Source organism: Mus caroli, chromosome X (genome assembly GCF_900094665.2).
Source record: "Mus caroli chromosome X, CAROLI_EIJ_v1.1, whole genome shotgun sequence".
Lineage (NCBI taxonomy): Eukaryota > Metazoa > Chordata > Mammalia > Rodentia > Muridae > Mus > Mus caroli.
The window spans coordinates 106,290,481-106,307,413 of NC_034589.1; the positions used below are offsets into that span (position 1 = coordinate 106,290,481).

The following is a 16,933-nucleotide window of genomic DNA, read 5'->3' on the forward strand; positions in this document are numbered from 1 at the left end:
CATCCTACTCAAGAGAAACTTAAAAAAACTTAAAAAAAGTAGTTCTTAAAAACGCAAGTTTCTCATATGTATTAAAATGGGAATAGAAAATCAAGAGCTGGTATTAATTTCAAGTTCTATCAATAATCTTCTGACGACCCAATATACTGCTGCTTTTGGACCATACATGAAAATCCAGAATATGGCTAACTAGTGCTGCCTTTCCATCAGCGAGAGTGTACATCACTAGTTAATTTTCTTTTAGGGTTCAACTGTCTTACCTTGTACAAAGTAGATTTACACAAGCAAGTCCTATTAGCATTAATAGAAGTTACGAGAAAAAAAATTTCTTACAATGTCAGACAAAAAGACTCTAGTCTATCTACTGAGATTCAAGTACTAATGACTGCCTGTCAAATGCTCCTAAGAGTCATCATCATCAGAAAGAACGGACAGGGCAACTTGCAGGGCAAGGACTTCTCAATGAAGCCCACAGCAGAACTGCAGTAATGGAATATATAGCCTTTGAAATGTAACTTGGGATGCCAAGTGTTAAACTGCTTGGTGCTTTAAACTGCTATCATTAAAGACAATTCAAACATATCAAAGCACTTCTTTAAAGAGTGTGAATAGTCTATGAGCCCCAAGGTGCTTGAAGGATAACACAGCTACTTGTTTAAAAATTCAATTAACCTTAGCTTTCGAAAACTTGATTTATTAATAATCTCACAGATAAATTGCCAGTTTCACAAGAGTTCTGGTTAGCTTCTGAATATGTTCTATTTCAGCAGCTTCATGTACTACTTGGAGTTGACAGAAAATATCAGTATTCTTTGATTATTTCATATAAGGAAAACCATAGCTTAATGAATTATTTCTGCATACAAAGAATGAAGCAATCATCTTTCTTACTGTAAATAAGCTGTTAGAGACTCAAATACCTAAGAGAAAATTGGAAAAACATTTCCGGTTTTCATCAACAATCATGGAAAACCATTTTGAATTCACTTTGTCTAAGATGTGGAAGCAAGGTGTAGGAGATCAATGCATTGTAAAGTCATTGCTTATGCCTTACAGCTTCTGTACTACTAATCTCAGGATAAAGTGCCATCTGCTTTTGCTTGATAGTGACATTAATATTGGCATCTAGAACATTTTGCTATGCAAATCAAAGAAATGCAAAATCTGATAGCTTTCCTTACAAATTTACCACAGTGGATAGGTAGATGCCTTGAAATTAAAACACATGGCTGACAACTATTTAAATATCAGTATAAGAGCAGAAAACTAACTCAGATCCAAGGCTGTCTTTCAGTTCTTGGTATTTATACTTTTTAAGTGGTGTCTGGGATTACTATTTATAATAATCAATATACATTATATCACTCCCCTATTTAAAATACTTATTAAATTATGATCAGTACATATGCACATACAGAGTTGACTATAAACTAAGGAAAGCTTCTATGAGGAGTGGAGGTGCTAGATAGTGGGCTGCCTACACTTAACGTTCTAGCAGGTACAGTGCTATGTAAAGTGTCTACCATTGAGCTGTATCTCTAGCCCTATACACAAAATTCAAATATAAAAAAATAAGCCATTACAGTGGAAAAGCATTGAAAAGTTTTTATTTTCTCTGAAAATTCCCTGTTACAGTATGCAAATTATTATATTCATGCCTTTTTAAATAAGTAAGAACTTTTACTGCGCAAAAGACAAATTATTCAATACCAGTAGCACATAAGTATTTGCAAGAAAATGTTTTTTTTTAATTCCTTTAAATGATTGCTACTATTAGGAACTAGATAACAATACTAGGGCAGATAATTCTAGAAACAATCTTGCCAGAAGTTAATAATTATTAATTAACATTATAGTTGTAGATATTACTTTAGAAATGTCCACTAGTCTAGAAGTTACCCATGGCCATTTTATTATATAAAAATAGAAACTGACATTTATTATATATGCTTTCTTAGACAGGCACACCAACTAGAAAAATATACAAAAGCAACATAGGATTAGTTATTGGATCTTATCACTTAATGATATACCATTTTTCGTTTCCAGAAACAGGCATGCATATTTAAATACGTTCAACAAACAAATAAAAAAATTTTGATACCAGCAACTTCAAAATTTAAAATTACTGAAATGTTTGCATTATGCAAAACAGCAAACATTGTGTTTTAAGGTTTTACAACACAACCTTAAGGTTTGTTGTTGGTGTTGTTTTGACCTTAATACAGTAAAACCATGTATTAAGCAATAATTAAGAAAACAAAAGAAAAAGCTCTTCAAAGGTTTAGTATGACACTCTGAGGCAACAAGAAATAGGTCTGTCTACAATTTTGAAAACAATTTTGTGGTATTACAGCCATTATTAACCATATTCAGAAGCTTTAAGCATTTTAATAATATACTCGGTAAATGATCTGGAAGAGAGATTTTTTTTTTTTCTGATTGCACCAAAAGGATGAAAAAAGATATAGCGTATGCTGGGCCATGAAATAAAAAATAGTTTCTGTGTTGTTCTACAATGTACAGAGCTGCAGTGTCCAAAGGTGTCTAGTTCTTCTAATTATTCTAACCCTATCTAGTTTAATAGTCTCCTTAGATAAATGTGCATGCTGCATTTAGGAGGCCTTTAACTCTAAGATTATAACAAAGTATAACATTTTTACTGGTGTGACATAACTGTGATTGTATTCCAACATAATGTCCCCAGCCAAGAGAAACTTTCATATTGCTGGTATGGAGAGGCAGGGCCAGTACCTGATGCATTACAGGAGCGTACTTGGCATTTAGTGCATGCCCTATGTGGGCTTCAGGAAACAGCTGACATAAGAGCTGAAGCTTTGTGACAAAGTAGGTTATAAAGTGATTCTGTCCCTGATTTGTGTGACATTATAAAAAGGATAGGATACTCCAGAGGAGAGAGCTGTACAGTGGGAGGTACAGGCAACCTGAGAGGAACAGCCTGGAAGTCTGGGAAATTTTTCCCATTTTCTCAATCTAACTCCTTCTTCAAGGGTGAGCAAGAGCTACATTCCTTGGATTTTTACATTTCTTATGAATCTGTGCTGGGAGCTTTAACATCTCTGAAACCTGGCCAGGTTAGGGAAGCAGCTGCACATGGAGAATTCTGTGCTTTTCCTTGGAGCCATGGCTCCCTGACAGGAAGCATTGGGTTTATTTATTGTTTATTTATTTATAGGCAGTTCTAGGTCTAAACTATTGCTCAAGAAAGTAGACCATCAGAGCTTAGAGACATTTAAATGTAGGCATCGCAAATAGGTTTTCTGCCAATGGATAGCCCTCATTTTTTTTCATGTAGAATGTATATTACAGGTTATTAATTGCTACACTCTGTTCAGTTCCTGATGGTTTTGTTGCCAGAAGAGGAACATTAATTTATAAAGTATTCCTAAGACTTCAAGAACTACCATTCCACCTGTTATTAATGAGTTTAGGAAACAGACTGGCATTAAAAATTTACTGCAATAAATATAACACTGTGATCATGAGGTTGGTTTGATATTTTTCCACAGATCAATTAATAGGAAAGTCCCAAACCACTATTGTCCAGAAGAACCATTCTACTGTTAGTGCTGCATTGATCTTCATGACTGCTCTGGTATAGGAGGCAGGTTTCACTTCATATCCGGAGAAACTGAAGATAAGAAGTTTAACAATTTGCCTAATCTTTTGAGTAACACGACTAAGATGAAATTAGTTCTGTGGATAAGAAGTTAGTGCTTCCGTTGACTCAGTAGAATCACTCTATCAAATGGTTGCTTGTATTCTTCTATTTCTTAATCTTTGAAGTTTGGCCAATGTGTATGTGATTTATATACAAATCACTAATTACTAAGAAATTAAAATCAGCAAAATGTCTAAACACCTTAGTATTAACATATTCAGCTTTTAACATAGGAAATAAAACCAACTTTTACTCCAAATATAGGCTCCTGGCCAGTTCATGATAGTTTAGCTTTATTCTACTGTATTTACACATGCTTTTATCTGTTATATCATGCCCAGATTGAAAATATAATTCAAATAAACAAAATAAGTATGTGAGCTGACTCTCCAGATGTGGCTCTCAACAACAACAACAAAAAAAGATCACAATTTTGGCGAACAAATTTCTGTGAACACCACGTAATTGTTAGCGAAGCATAGGACCCCTTTCCCATCATAACTACATTTCTGGGAATCAGTCCATTTATATTTTTCACCTGCTAATCTCACAGGTTTGGTATGTTAAAACAGGCAAGTTAATGTGCTTTATAAGTGTTTTATGTTTCTGGAAATGCCCTCGATGAAGAAATTCCTTTTTGGATTTCTGGAACCCGTTTCTCCTAATTTTTCCTAATAAATTGGTTGTTGCTTTTTGAAAGATTTCAAATATTCCTTCTATCAAGAAGACTGTGAAGGCGACAGGAATTTCCAAATAGAATGTTATGTCTGATGCACATCCACTATTCAGAGGGCTCTTCTGAGTCTCCTAGGACTGTACTTTCCTTGGGAGTCTCTGAGTTGGTTTCTGGTATGACACTGGATTCTGAAACTTCTTGTTGTGAGCTGTCTCCATCAAGAATAATATCTTCAGGATTTGGCGGGGCTGGACAGAAGTCTTCATTTGGGCAGATTTGCTGGAAAACTGTTTCCGCCTAGTGAAGGATGTAAGGACAAATTAATTTCTGGACATCAGCAGCTTAAATATATGTGCATTTTTAGTACTATCTAAATAAAAATAGTATCCTTAAAAATTAATGTAATCAGGTTTTAACAAATACATGTGACTGAGCTTAGCAGGACAGCATAAGAAAATAAAAAAGCAGACATGATGCTAATAATAAGCAAATAGTAAATGTGGCAAGTGACAATAATCCACCTCACAGCTAAATATATGTGTCACAATAGGGAACGTCTACTCTTGGCAACTGGTAAGAAAGTAAATGATAAGGTAGCAAAAAACATAATGGTTTCCTACACTGCTTCAACTTTCTTCATAATGCACATACAAGGTCCTCTATTTGGCCAAATGTCCAACCTAGACCACCTCTTGCTTTTGTAAATAAAGGTTTATTGGAACACAGTTGACATTAGTTTACCTACTATCTATAGCTGTTTTTTCTCTTTAATGTCAGAATTGAAGAGCTGCAATAAAGAGTACACAAGCACTCCTCCATTGTTGGTGGGATTGCAAGCTTGTACAACCACTCTGGAAATCAGTCTGGCGGTTCCTCAGAAAATTGGACATAGTACTACCGGAGGATCCAGCAATACCTCTCCTGGGCATATATCCAGAAGATGTCCCNACTGGTAAGAAGGACACATGCTCCACTATGTTCATAGCAGCCTTATTTATAATAGCCAGAAGCTGGAAAGAACCCAGATGTCCCTCAACAGAGGAATGGATACAAAAAATGTGGTACATTTACACAATGGAGTACTACTCAGCTATTAAAAAGAATGAATTTATGAAATTCCTAGGCAAATGGTTGGACCTGAAGGGCATCATCCTGAGTGAGGTAACACAATCACAAAAGAACTCAAATGATATGTACTCACTAATAAGTGGATATTAGCCCAGAAACTTAGTATACCAGAGATATAAGAGACAATTTGTAAAACACATGAAACTGAAGAAGAATGAAGACCAAAGTGTGGACACTTTGCCCCTTCTTAGTATTGGAAACAATCACCCATGGAAGGAGTTACAGAGACAAAGTTTGGAGCTGAGACAAAAGGATGGAACATCTAGAGACTGCCATATCCAGGGATCCATTCCATAATTAGCCTCCAAACGATGACACCATTGCATACACTAGCAAGATTTTGCTGAAAGGACCCTGATATAGCTGTCTCTTGTGAGACGATGCCGGGGCCTAGCAAACACAGGAGTGGATGCTCACAGTCAGCTATTGGATGGATCACAGGGTCCCCAATGGAGGAGCTAGAGAAAGTATCCAAGGAGCTATAGAGATCTGCAACTCTGTAGGTGGAACAACAATATGAACTAACCAGTACCCCGGAGCTCTTGACTCTAGCTGCGTATGTATCGAAAGATGGCCTAGTCGGCCATCACTGGAAAGAGAGGCCCATTGGACATGCAAACTTTATATGCCCCAGTACAGGGGAACGCCAGGGCCAAAAAGTGGGAATGGGTGGGTAGGGAAGTGGGGGGGGGGAGGTATGAGGGACTTTTGGGATAGCATTGGAAATGTAATTGAGGAAAATACGTAATAAAAAAAATTAATAAAAACAAAAGAAAAACAAAAGAATAAAATGAAAGGACTCAGTATAAAAAAAAAAGGAGTACACAAGCTTTACAACCTAAATTATTCAGCATCTGGACACCTTCACCAGATGAGTTTGGTGGAAGGATAATAACAGAAACTTTGTCTGGAGAGGCTAGAAAACAACTTCTAGGAGTTGGTTCTCTCCTTCTGACTTGGTTCCTAGGATTCAGATCAGGAGCTACAGATCAGGCATCACCAACAGAATACAAGAGATAGAAGAGAGAATCTCAGGCGCAGAAGGTACCATAGAAAATACTGACACTTCAGTCAAAGAAAATACAAAATGTAAAAAGCTCCTAAACCAAAATGTCCAGGAAATTAAGGACACAATGAAAAGATCAAACCGAAGAATAATAGGAATAGAAGAGGGTGAAAAATCCAGCTCAAAGGGCTTTTTTTTTGTCCAGGACTCCATTCTATTTGTATGAGTTCTTCCTCCCCTTTACTCCCTCAGAAACAGTTGCCAAATCATGGGAGTGTCACTTTTTGTTTCTTAAACTCCATTCTTTTCCCAGTGAAAAAGTTCCAGCATGCACCATCTGTTAAGCTGGCGTATTCTGGCTCATACCATAATCCTTTCAGTAGGGTTTATGGAAAACAAAACTTTCTTTATGCCACTTCCCAGCTTAAAACCACCCTGTTACCAACAAGAGAAGATGCACAGTTGTAACTATTCCATGATAACATCCTCCAGGCCTACCTGCTTTGCTCTTACCTGCTGTCACTTCTTCCAAACTCTAGCTCTCCCATGGTTTGCTTCACTAAGAAGTGGTTATTTGGATTTTATAATGTTTAGATCCTGTGCAGGGCAAGATGCTATTCTCTCCACTGGTACCATCTGTCTCCTTTGTATTTGAATGGGGCATGTTCCTCATCTATTGTGTTTCACCATAGAAGGTTTTCATTACCACTACATGTATTTGAACTGGTGGCTTCTAAGGACAGATCAGGCAGGTAGCAAGATCAATGTGTGGGTCTTCTGTGTATTTTAAAATCATAAGCTGTCACATATGCATACAAGAAAGTGAAACTAAATACTCAAGTCTCTATGCACTAACAAGAAAGAAAATGTGCAAAATTTCCAAGTGCTAAAATGTAGAATTTTATTTGAAAAAAGAAAAATATTACAACTCTTCAGGGGCCTGTATTTTCTACACAGACAAAGCCAAAATAATATTTTGAGAGCTTTCATGACTATCCTTATTCTGAAAGCACATGTTGCCAATAGTTGATTGAGATAACCACATGATGATATACTGGAATTAGCTAAATTTTAGCTGAACAAACTGGCAACTAACAAATATTATTGATGTTTTTTTAAAGAGAACATATTTTTCCTCAACTGATTATATGATGCAACATGTTAATGAGCAGACAAATGAAAATTAATGCTGATCTCTTTATTATATTTCATGTAGCATATGAAAGTTATCTTGTGTGATGCAAATTACTGCAAATGATTACCCATTAACTGTAATCTTCTAGTATGCAGGATATAGATCACAAAAGCTCTTGCATTATAACTCCTTTTGTTTACTCAGGAAAAATAATCTCACCCTAAGCTAAGTGGTTAAAAGCCTTATTTGAAATTTTCATCTTTTAAGGAAACTGGGTTACCAAAGTATAAATGAAGTTATTAAGTTGCAAATGCAAATCCCCAGCCATGGACAAGAGTTGTCAATTCCTGCTTGTTTGACATCATTTAGAGCCTAGAATGATTTTCTAGGACCAATATTAGACTCTAAAGGATGAAATATAAAATATGACAAATTCCAGACATTGTTCATAGCAATGCTGCTGTGACTACAAAAAACAAAAACAAAAACAAACAAACAAAAACACTGTAAGAAACAAACAAAGTCACTTGGTACAAAAAGATTCTAGCTACTGGTGGGAATACAATTGAATGTCATGTCACCTGTGCTCTTAGAGTCATTCCCTCCCCATAAACCTCAGGGAACTGCAGAAGACAGGGTGGAAAGAAGATGGGGCAAATGTCTGTGAAATACTATCTTCCAAGTAAGAAAGACACAGTCATGACAACCATGAACTCACAGCAGCTGTGTTCACAGAAGTTGGGCCCTCATAATTGTCAGATATAGAAGGAGATGGGCCTCAAGGTGATCTACCAGTGCTGAGCTACTAGAGGCAGAATATATGCTTGTATAGCCAGTAGTCCATGCTCTCCACATTAGTAACATATTTGGCCCTAATAAAACTATGTAAGGGCATTAAGCCAAATCAAAACTAGTAAATAAGGGGATGAGATATAACGTGTGTGTGTGTGTGTGTGTGTGATTATTGACAGGATTGGCAAGGAAATTGCAATGAATAGATGAAGAGTAATCAGAATACACAATATACATACATGAAATTATTAAAGAACAGAACTTACTAAAAATACAAAAACAGTATTAAATTATCGACTTGTTGATTCAAACATGGATGTGCCAAAACACATCTGAGAAAAGTATACATGTTTGTCTCAAAACACACCTTCTCTTCTTTTCTTCCTATCCAGGTAAAAAAATGTGTATTCTACTGTGCCCTAATAATCTTCTGCTTGCTGGAGTCAAAGTGTGCTTTTGGCACCTAGAGTAAGCATGTACTGCTTCACAGCTCTACCGAGGACCAGCCCACTTGAATTTCACATACTTCTTGCCAACTATAATGGCAGTCTTGAGTTTAGTTTGAAACTCAAACTAGCACTGGTTGGAGTCAAAACACTGATGGTGTTATGTTAACTATGTAAAATAAGATTATTCATTTTTTTCCAAGATTAAGAAATGTATCACACCACTGTAAAATTATATCTTATATACTTTACTAATTATATCCTTCTAGAAATGGCTAAGGTTGTTGGAGGACAACATCTATGTTTTCAAAAAATGCACCAATAATCCAACTGCTTATATTAGAAGTAATATTTAAAAATACTGGCACTTTAAATTCATTTTTAAGCACATATATATTTCTTTCAACTTCATCCTTTTTTCTCACAGTACAACTCACAAATACGTCTTTACAATTTCTTCTATAATCCAAGGAAGTGAAATATCTGGTAAAGTATATTTACAGTACCACTGCAGTTCACAGTAGTTCTTTTCCCTCCTCCTACAAGGACAACCCCCACCCCATGGATCCCAGCACATCAATTTGTAAATACAAAACTGAGGAACACCAATACCTTACCTGTTTGACTGCATTATCATTTCCTAGATTACAGTCAGGGCCAGAGCACACATAGACATTGGGCGGTAAATCATTATAACAATCTCTGCTGATATCCGAAGAGTCTCTCATATTGAAGTAGAGTGCCCATAGAATTCTTGGCTTTTCAACCTGTTCATTTTCTAATGGTAGAAATAAATTTTATTACATTGAAAAACATAATTTACTAAACTATGTGACCAAATACCAAAACGGCATAATTAGACGTTATAGTCAATAAGACATTTATATATATATGCATTTAGTGAATGTGAAAATAAAAACTCTAAGGTAAGTATATGGTGAAAGCTTTTCAATCCAGCACCAGTTAAATTTTAAAAATTATTTTGAAAGGTTAGCAAGACGGCTCAGCAGGTTAAGACATTGATTATCAAGCCTGAAGACTGGTGTGCAATTGCTGGGACTCACATGATGGATGGAGAGAAACAACTGCTGAATTGTCCTCTGACCAAATGTGCAGTGTTGCATGCACATGACCACACAAACAAATAAATAAATGCAACAAAACATTAAAGTTCCTACAATCATACCCACCCTTAAATTATCTCCCAAGGTGAAAAGACAGCATAAATCATGTTTCACATAGAAAAACAACTTAATATGTATATAGTAACTTAATACATATGAGATGTTAATTATACTAAAAAGACATTATTTAGAATAAGCAAGCACACAGTGAATAGAGGGAATTAATGGTTACTCAGAGTTTAGAAACAGGGGTTGAGGACAAAGGTTAGGTGGCTGTTGATAGGTATGAGGTTTCTTTGGCAGAGGCCTGACGTAGAAACATTTTATATTTCTTTCTAGAAATGTTTAGATGTTTCTGTGAATATACCTTTTAAAATTTGGAGTTTTCACCTGAAATGTGAAAATTTTTTTCATATATGAATGATGTCTCTAAAATAGTATTTAAGATAGCATACATAGAATATAAATAATATATTCTAACTCTCACTCTAACGCTGTATGTTATTGGATTATAAAATTAATGGGAACCAACAAACAAAAAACAATTAGCAAAAAATGAGGCCGGCAGGTTGAATGTCATTTTGAGTACAAGGCCTGTCATTTAACGGCAGGCATCCATTATGCATGGTAGGTAAAGACAGGTGTAGTAGACTTAGTTCTGATTCTCTTTTTTTTAAATTCTTTCTCCTGATACAGGCAGGGCCTGGTATACAAAAGACATTCACTAAGTACTTTATGAATTGATTTTAGTCCTATTCTCAATAACCAAAATATCAAGTGTTTATAGAAAAGTCCAGTCTTGTTAGCCTCAATTCCTACAGCCTATTTCTTATTATAGTGATGATCGTTTCTCTGCCTCTTTTCTTTTAAAATGTTATAATTAAATTATCATTCATTGAAAAAATATTGCTGTTAATATATGTATTGATTATAGTTTTCTCCAGCTCAACCCTGCCTCAAATTCAAATTTTGCATAATCATAATACAAAAATGTTTACTACAACCGTCTGGACCATAAAGAAAATGCTAAAGGTATAATTATCCAATTACTGTTCATATCAAATTAGTAAATGATATAGAATGATTTTTAGCTAAATATGCTATTCAGTTAATCAGAATTCCCTAGTCCCCAGGATAAATAAGTTTTATTTAATTTAAAATATCTATACTGTAGGAAGAGCAAATATGCCATTTCTCTTGTTTGTCCTGGACAATTGATAATTATTAGTGGGAAAAGATAAGAGATTGAGGAAAAGAAGTGATCTTCTAAGGAGTCTTATTTTTATTTAACTTTTTAAGATAATTATTTATTTTATGTGGATCAGTAGGTGTTTTTTTGGCTGTTTATATGCCTATGAACCATGTGCATGCATGTTACCTTAGGAAGCTAAAAGAGGGCATGCAATCTTCCAAGAACTGAGTCACAAACAATTGTGAGCTGACATGCGGGTGCTAGGAATTGAAGCTAGGTTCTTAGGAAGAGAGGATATTCCTAACCACTGAGCCCCTTCTCCAGTTCCAAGGGGTCTCTTTCTGGTGCTAAGTAAGATTTGAGTCTGACGTACCACTAATTCATGTAAGCGTCACAAACTACTTAGGAACAAAAGAATGCAAGAAACTGATATGCTGCAGCTAAGATCACATGGTTATTATTAACTGACTAGTGAGTTTAGCTTCACTAAACTGTGAGAATGTGCTGGTAAACACCACCTACAAGTCATGCATCAAATATCACAGGAAAATGCCACCCAATTGTGATTGTATCGAACACTGCAGCAAGGAAGTGAGCTAAGGTATGGAAGGTCTTAATGGGGCTCAGGGCATGTCTAGGTATATATTAGGTGAGCCTATCTTGTAGTTCATAAATGTTCTCTGTCTCAGAGGACAGCTTTCATTCAATACAAGATGGGGCAAATGAATAGTCCAACAGAGTTTAGGGAAGAGATTTCACAAAGGTTAAAGCTTTGACAAAAACTATGAGGAAAGAGAAAATTGACATAGCCACAAGATCAATGGTCTGGATACAAGGGAGCCATCAAGCTTTGACCTTAGAACCTTCCAAGATACAAGTAATTGCTTCATCTTTCCTCGGGGTCAGATGGAGGCAGAGAGAAAGTAAGAGCTCGAAAAATAACATGCACTCTGAAGCAAATAATTGTCAAAACTATTAAAGCTGCCGAGCAATCGCTCATTTCTATCAGTTGGATGATATGAAAGACAAAGAAGTAATGGGTAAAACAAAGGAAGCTTTTGTTAATTAGACAAGAATATCCACTGAATAAAGCACGGAACAGAAAAGTACTGAAGGCAAACTAAATAAAAGCAAGAACTGTCTCCAGGTGCATGCCACAAGTAGGGAGCAAGTAAGGTCATTTAGTTTCGCTGCTTCAGCCCTGGAATACGTTAAAGTGAAAGAAAAAATAAGAAATTAAGATATGGCATTTGATTTCCTGATACAACAAGTATTTAATACCCCTAAAAGCCACCAAATGCACACATAATGAAGGAAATTTGTTTCTAGGAAGCACCTCTCTTAGAGAGAGAAATGACAATAGAATGAGAGGCAATGCAGAGGATGCTGTGATGATGCTACATGCCAGACACTTAAAAGGACTGGACTAACAAAATGCTGTTTTACCTTGTATTGAAAATTCTATTTCTGGGTAAAATAAGTAATCAGGGAAGTTCTGCCATAGACACTCACATACCCCTTACATAAACACCTCTCTGAGTTTACAAGGCTATTCTAGACTCTACATAAGGAAATGAACTGTAAGCGATCACCTCATTTTCTAATGTACAGAATGAGGCTCATTAAGCATAAAACATCTGATATTTCTTTAGACTAAAAAACAGAGAAGAATTTAAAGGTATTTGATGTGTTTAAAGGAGCCTGGTGGGTGGGGAAGCATACTGTTATTTCTTTGGAGAGGGCAGTTCTGAAGAGTTCTAGCTGATACCCGTGAACTGAAAAGGTAAGAAAGACAGGGAGTCTTAAGAAGCTTCCTACAATTCTCCACATACATGCTCAATCAGTCTTATAGTGGTAAGGAGAATATGATTCTTTGCATGAAATGAACTTCCTTGTACAATGACTAGGCTGATTTTCATAAAGGCTGATGATACATAACACCATGTAGAATGTAGAACTCAAAAGGAAAAATAAAAATTAAATAAGGCCATACAGCATTATTCTTGTTTCAGCAAAAATATAATACTTTAAACCACAAAGTTTCAGATGACTGTCAAATAATCAAAGCACAATAAAAGCCTGTGAAAATTGAAGCTTTTGTTAGAGAAGACTGTGTTTTAATGTATGAAAAGTTCATACTGCCCATAAAGTTCCGTCTGCCTCATTTAGGCAGGAAGATGAATTGAGTTCTCTTCTGCAGGTGACTTTGCCTCTTTGACCTGCCATGGCCCAGTGCTCAGTTTATCTGGTGATTCATTTTCAATAACTCCAACAGTATTTGTTCTGACATTTTAATTAAAATATGACCACTACCTCATCCTGATGATAAAAAGGCCCATGTGTCAGTGAAAACTAGCTTTGTAGTGCCTCGGTGCACCTGAGGACCCCTCTGGCATAGTTCTTGCTAAAGGATTTCACTCAGGTTTCGAACAATACATCATTTCAAACTCGGATCACTTTCAACATTAAGATTAATCTTAAAAATCTAAAATGGCTAGTGGATGCCAGTTAACGAACATGTAATTTCCGTCAGCTTGATTTTGCAAACCAGAAAATTAAATGCATTTAGAAAGTGAAGAATAATTATATGTTTAGTGTATTATTTGGCACAGTTACAAACCGAAATTATAACAGGGACACTATGAAATATTTCAGAAAAGAAAACAGTATTCATGGTTCTTATGAACATGAATAAGTTACAGATGCAATTAAAATCTAAACATAAAACTATGACTTTATATTAGGTTGAAGAATACAGCTGTTTTTTTATTCTAACATTGCAATCAAAGTCTTAACTCAAACATTTACATGATACTTTCAAATAAAAAATGTAAACAAAAAACTAAATCTAAACCAAAGTTTTTTAGATTGAAGGAATTTATTCACCTGTGGATTTTATGAAGAAATTACATTTACATTAACAGCTGTAAGTGGAACCCTTTGTCTAATATGTAATGTTTATATCCTACTATGTAACATCTCTGCATTAAGAAAGTAGACAAAATCCGGAGACTAAAATAAATAGAACCATTAGGGGTAAACTAATGGCTGGCTATCTGAATAAAGGATCATTTAAAGAAAATGTCAGTGTAAGAATAGAAAAGAGTGAAAGGATTCAAGGGAAGCTGAAAATGTTTGAAATGAAAATTATCTTCACTTCTCACATGTGAAGAGAGTCTCTCAGGCTGTACTCTTGATCACATACATGAAGAAGACCTGTCAGGTTATATTCTTGACTGCTCATATGATATTTGTTTCAGAGATACTATTTACTTGTATCCTCTTTATGGGGGAGGGGGATGATTTTTAAAAATTCGAAGTGGAAGAACCTTCTTTACCTATTAGTAAGAAACACACATAATTTGTAGAGCTATGTATTTGGCATATAAGTAGCATTTAAAGATGATTATTTAATCATTGGGACTTATATATGTACCAATTAATATTGGCAATATTTATATCTTCAAAAAGTTAAATAAACTTATTTTATAAATAAAACTTGATAAAGGAAAATAGGATTTTTTCATAAAGATCCTGTAAAATAAATACAATTATAAAAAAAAGACCTGTAATCCCAGCACTCGGGAGGCAGAGGCAGGTGGATTTCTGAGTTCGAGGCCAGCCTGGTCTACAAAGTGAGTTCCAGGACAGCCAGGGCTACACAGAGAAACCCTGTCTTGGAAAAAAAAAAAAAAAAAAGACACGTAATCCACCAAAATTGAGAAATTTTCCAACAATCTTTCTTTTTCTCCCCTGATCATGTAAGTACACATGCATATAAATGCATATTTTGACAATTATGGGGGGTTGTCTATACCTGTGTTTATTTTCCTTAAAACTAAGAACATTAAAGAATAAACATTTCTCTTATTTATGCAGTGACTGTGCTCAAACTCACTTTTAGTAATTACGTATGTGAGAGTTATTTCTAAGTAGTATTCTTTAGTTCACCTTCAGTTCCGTTCATGCAATACCTAAGGGGAATATCATGTTACATTCACTTTCCATCACAAATAATCCATTTTCTTACCTGCTTCTATTTCTGTATATGGAATAAACAATTTCTGGACTACTCCTTCTAAATCTTCTCTTGCTGTTTTAGAAGACATGCAAGTCAAATGTACCAAGTCTGGAAAAGACAAAACAAAACCTTCTGACTTCCTGCTCATTGTAACTGTTTTCCTCATATTCAAAGTACTATTTTGGGTAGTAGTGATTAGGGAAGTCATGGTTCCTCTGTTCAATGAATTTAGAATCTAGTATTGAGGGGACGGGTGAAACCACTATTATTATGTTATACAAAATTAAATGTGTTTGAATGATAGTTATAAGAAAAATCACATTAAGACCCAAGTAGTAGCTCAATCTAATTTTGAAGCTTAAGGAATCATTTGTACATGCATGCCCATGCACACACACACACACACACACACACACACACACACACACACACACACGAGGATTTGGGAAGGAGTTAAATAGAGCATTTTTTAGCTCAAAGAAGAATCCATTATATACACTTGGTTGATAATCATCTATTCATTACAGAGATTTCATAAACCTTTTTGAAGGAAATTCTACTGCCTTAGTTTGAATCATAAAATGTGTACAGGGATAAAATAACAGCAAAAAAACCAATCTAATAGAGAAAAGAGAGTGCCAAGAATTTCTTTTTGTAATATACCACTAAAATGTATATCTATTTCTTCTCTAAGAGTTTATTTCAAAATAGTAGAATTTTTTAAAACCCTGGAAAGGTATTTCAAATTTTATAATGAAAGCCCAAATCAAAACTCATCATTAAAATTCATTCTGCATCCATACATACAGAAAACATAGCATAGATGCACACTAGAACTTTATCCAGCCACAAAGAAAGAACCAAGTCATGTGATCTATAGGAAAATGTGTGGAGTTTGCTTTGCCAAAGTAAGTCACACTTAAAAGACAAACATCTGGAGGATTAAGCGCATCTTCCACTGAGGCCAGACTAGGCATTCTTCTGTTATATATGTGCTGGGAGCCTCGGACCAGCCTGTGTATACTGTATGGTTGGTGGCTCAGTCTCTGGGAGCTCCCTGGGATCCAGGTTAGTTGAGATTGCTGGTCTTGAGGTCGCTCTCCCCTTCAGCTTAATCAATCCTTCCCCTAATTCAATCACAGTGGTCCAACTTTAGTCCAATGGTTGGGTGTAAGTATCTGCTTCTGGCTCAGTTAGCTGCTGGTAGGGCCTCTTAGAAGAGGCCTCATGGGGGAAGGGCATCTTCTCAAGGGCAAGGGGGGAGGAATGGGATAAGGAACTGTGGTAGGGGGGACAACAACTGGAATGTAAATAAATAAAATAATAATAAAAAAGACAAACATCTCTTTTAGTCATAAGTGAAATTTCAGGGAAAGGACATGAAAACTAAAGTGGGAGTATTAGGCTGTAAGAAGGAAAGGGAGAGAGGAGCACTAAGAAGAGCAGTGGGTGTGTGCATGAATATTACCAAAGCACATGACATGAGTATATGTATGTCACAATGAAATCTGGTCCCTTGTATCATACTATATAATAAAAATCAGTTCCACATGCACTTGAAGCCGTCGCCCGTGAGAGTTGTAAGACTAAGTACTGCACAGAGATTAGTCTGGAAGCTGTTAGACAGTCTCTGAGAGGCATGTCTGATTGCATGAAGGTTGAGTGCCCTAGGGTCCTTCCCCCAGGAAAAACGGCACGGGAGCAGGTCAGGGTTACTCTGGGTAGAAGTCT

The 16,933-nt window shown here is 35.7% G+C and overlaps 1 protein-coding gene across 1 annotated transcript in view; it reads right to left on the reverse strand.

Annotated features, from left to right (window-relative positions):
* Nucleotides 1-1,590: 1,590 nt before the first annotated feature.
* Chm (CHM Rab escort protein) overlaps nt 1,591-16,933 on the reverse strand; it is a 136,281-nt gene continuing 120,938 nt past the window's right edge. The window contains exons 13-15 of the mRNA XM_021153427.2: nt 15,212-15,310; nt 9,483-9,643; nt 1,591-4,655 (exon numbers count right to left, since the gene is read on the reverse strand). Of these exons, the coding sequence (XP_021009086.1) occupies nt 4,464-4,655; nt 9,483-9,643; nt 15,212-15,310 (452 nt within the window). The 3' untranslated portion in view covers nt 1,591-4,463. The remainder of the gene's footprint in view (nt 4,656-9,482; nt 9,644-15,211; nt 15,311-16,933) is intronic.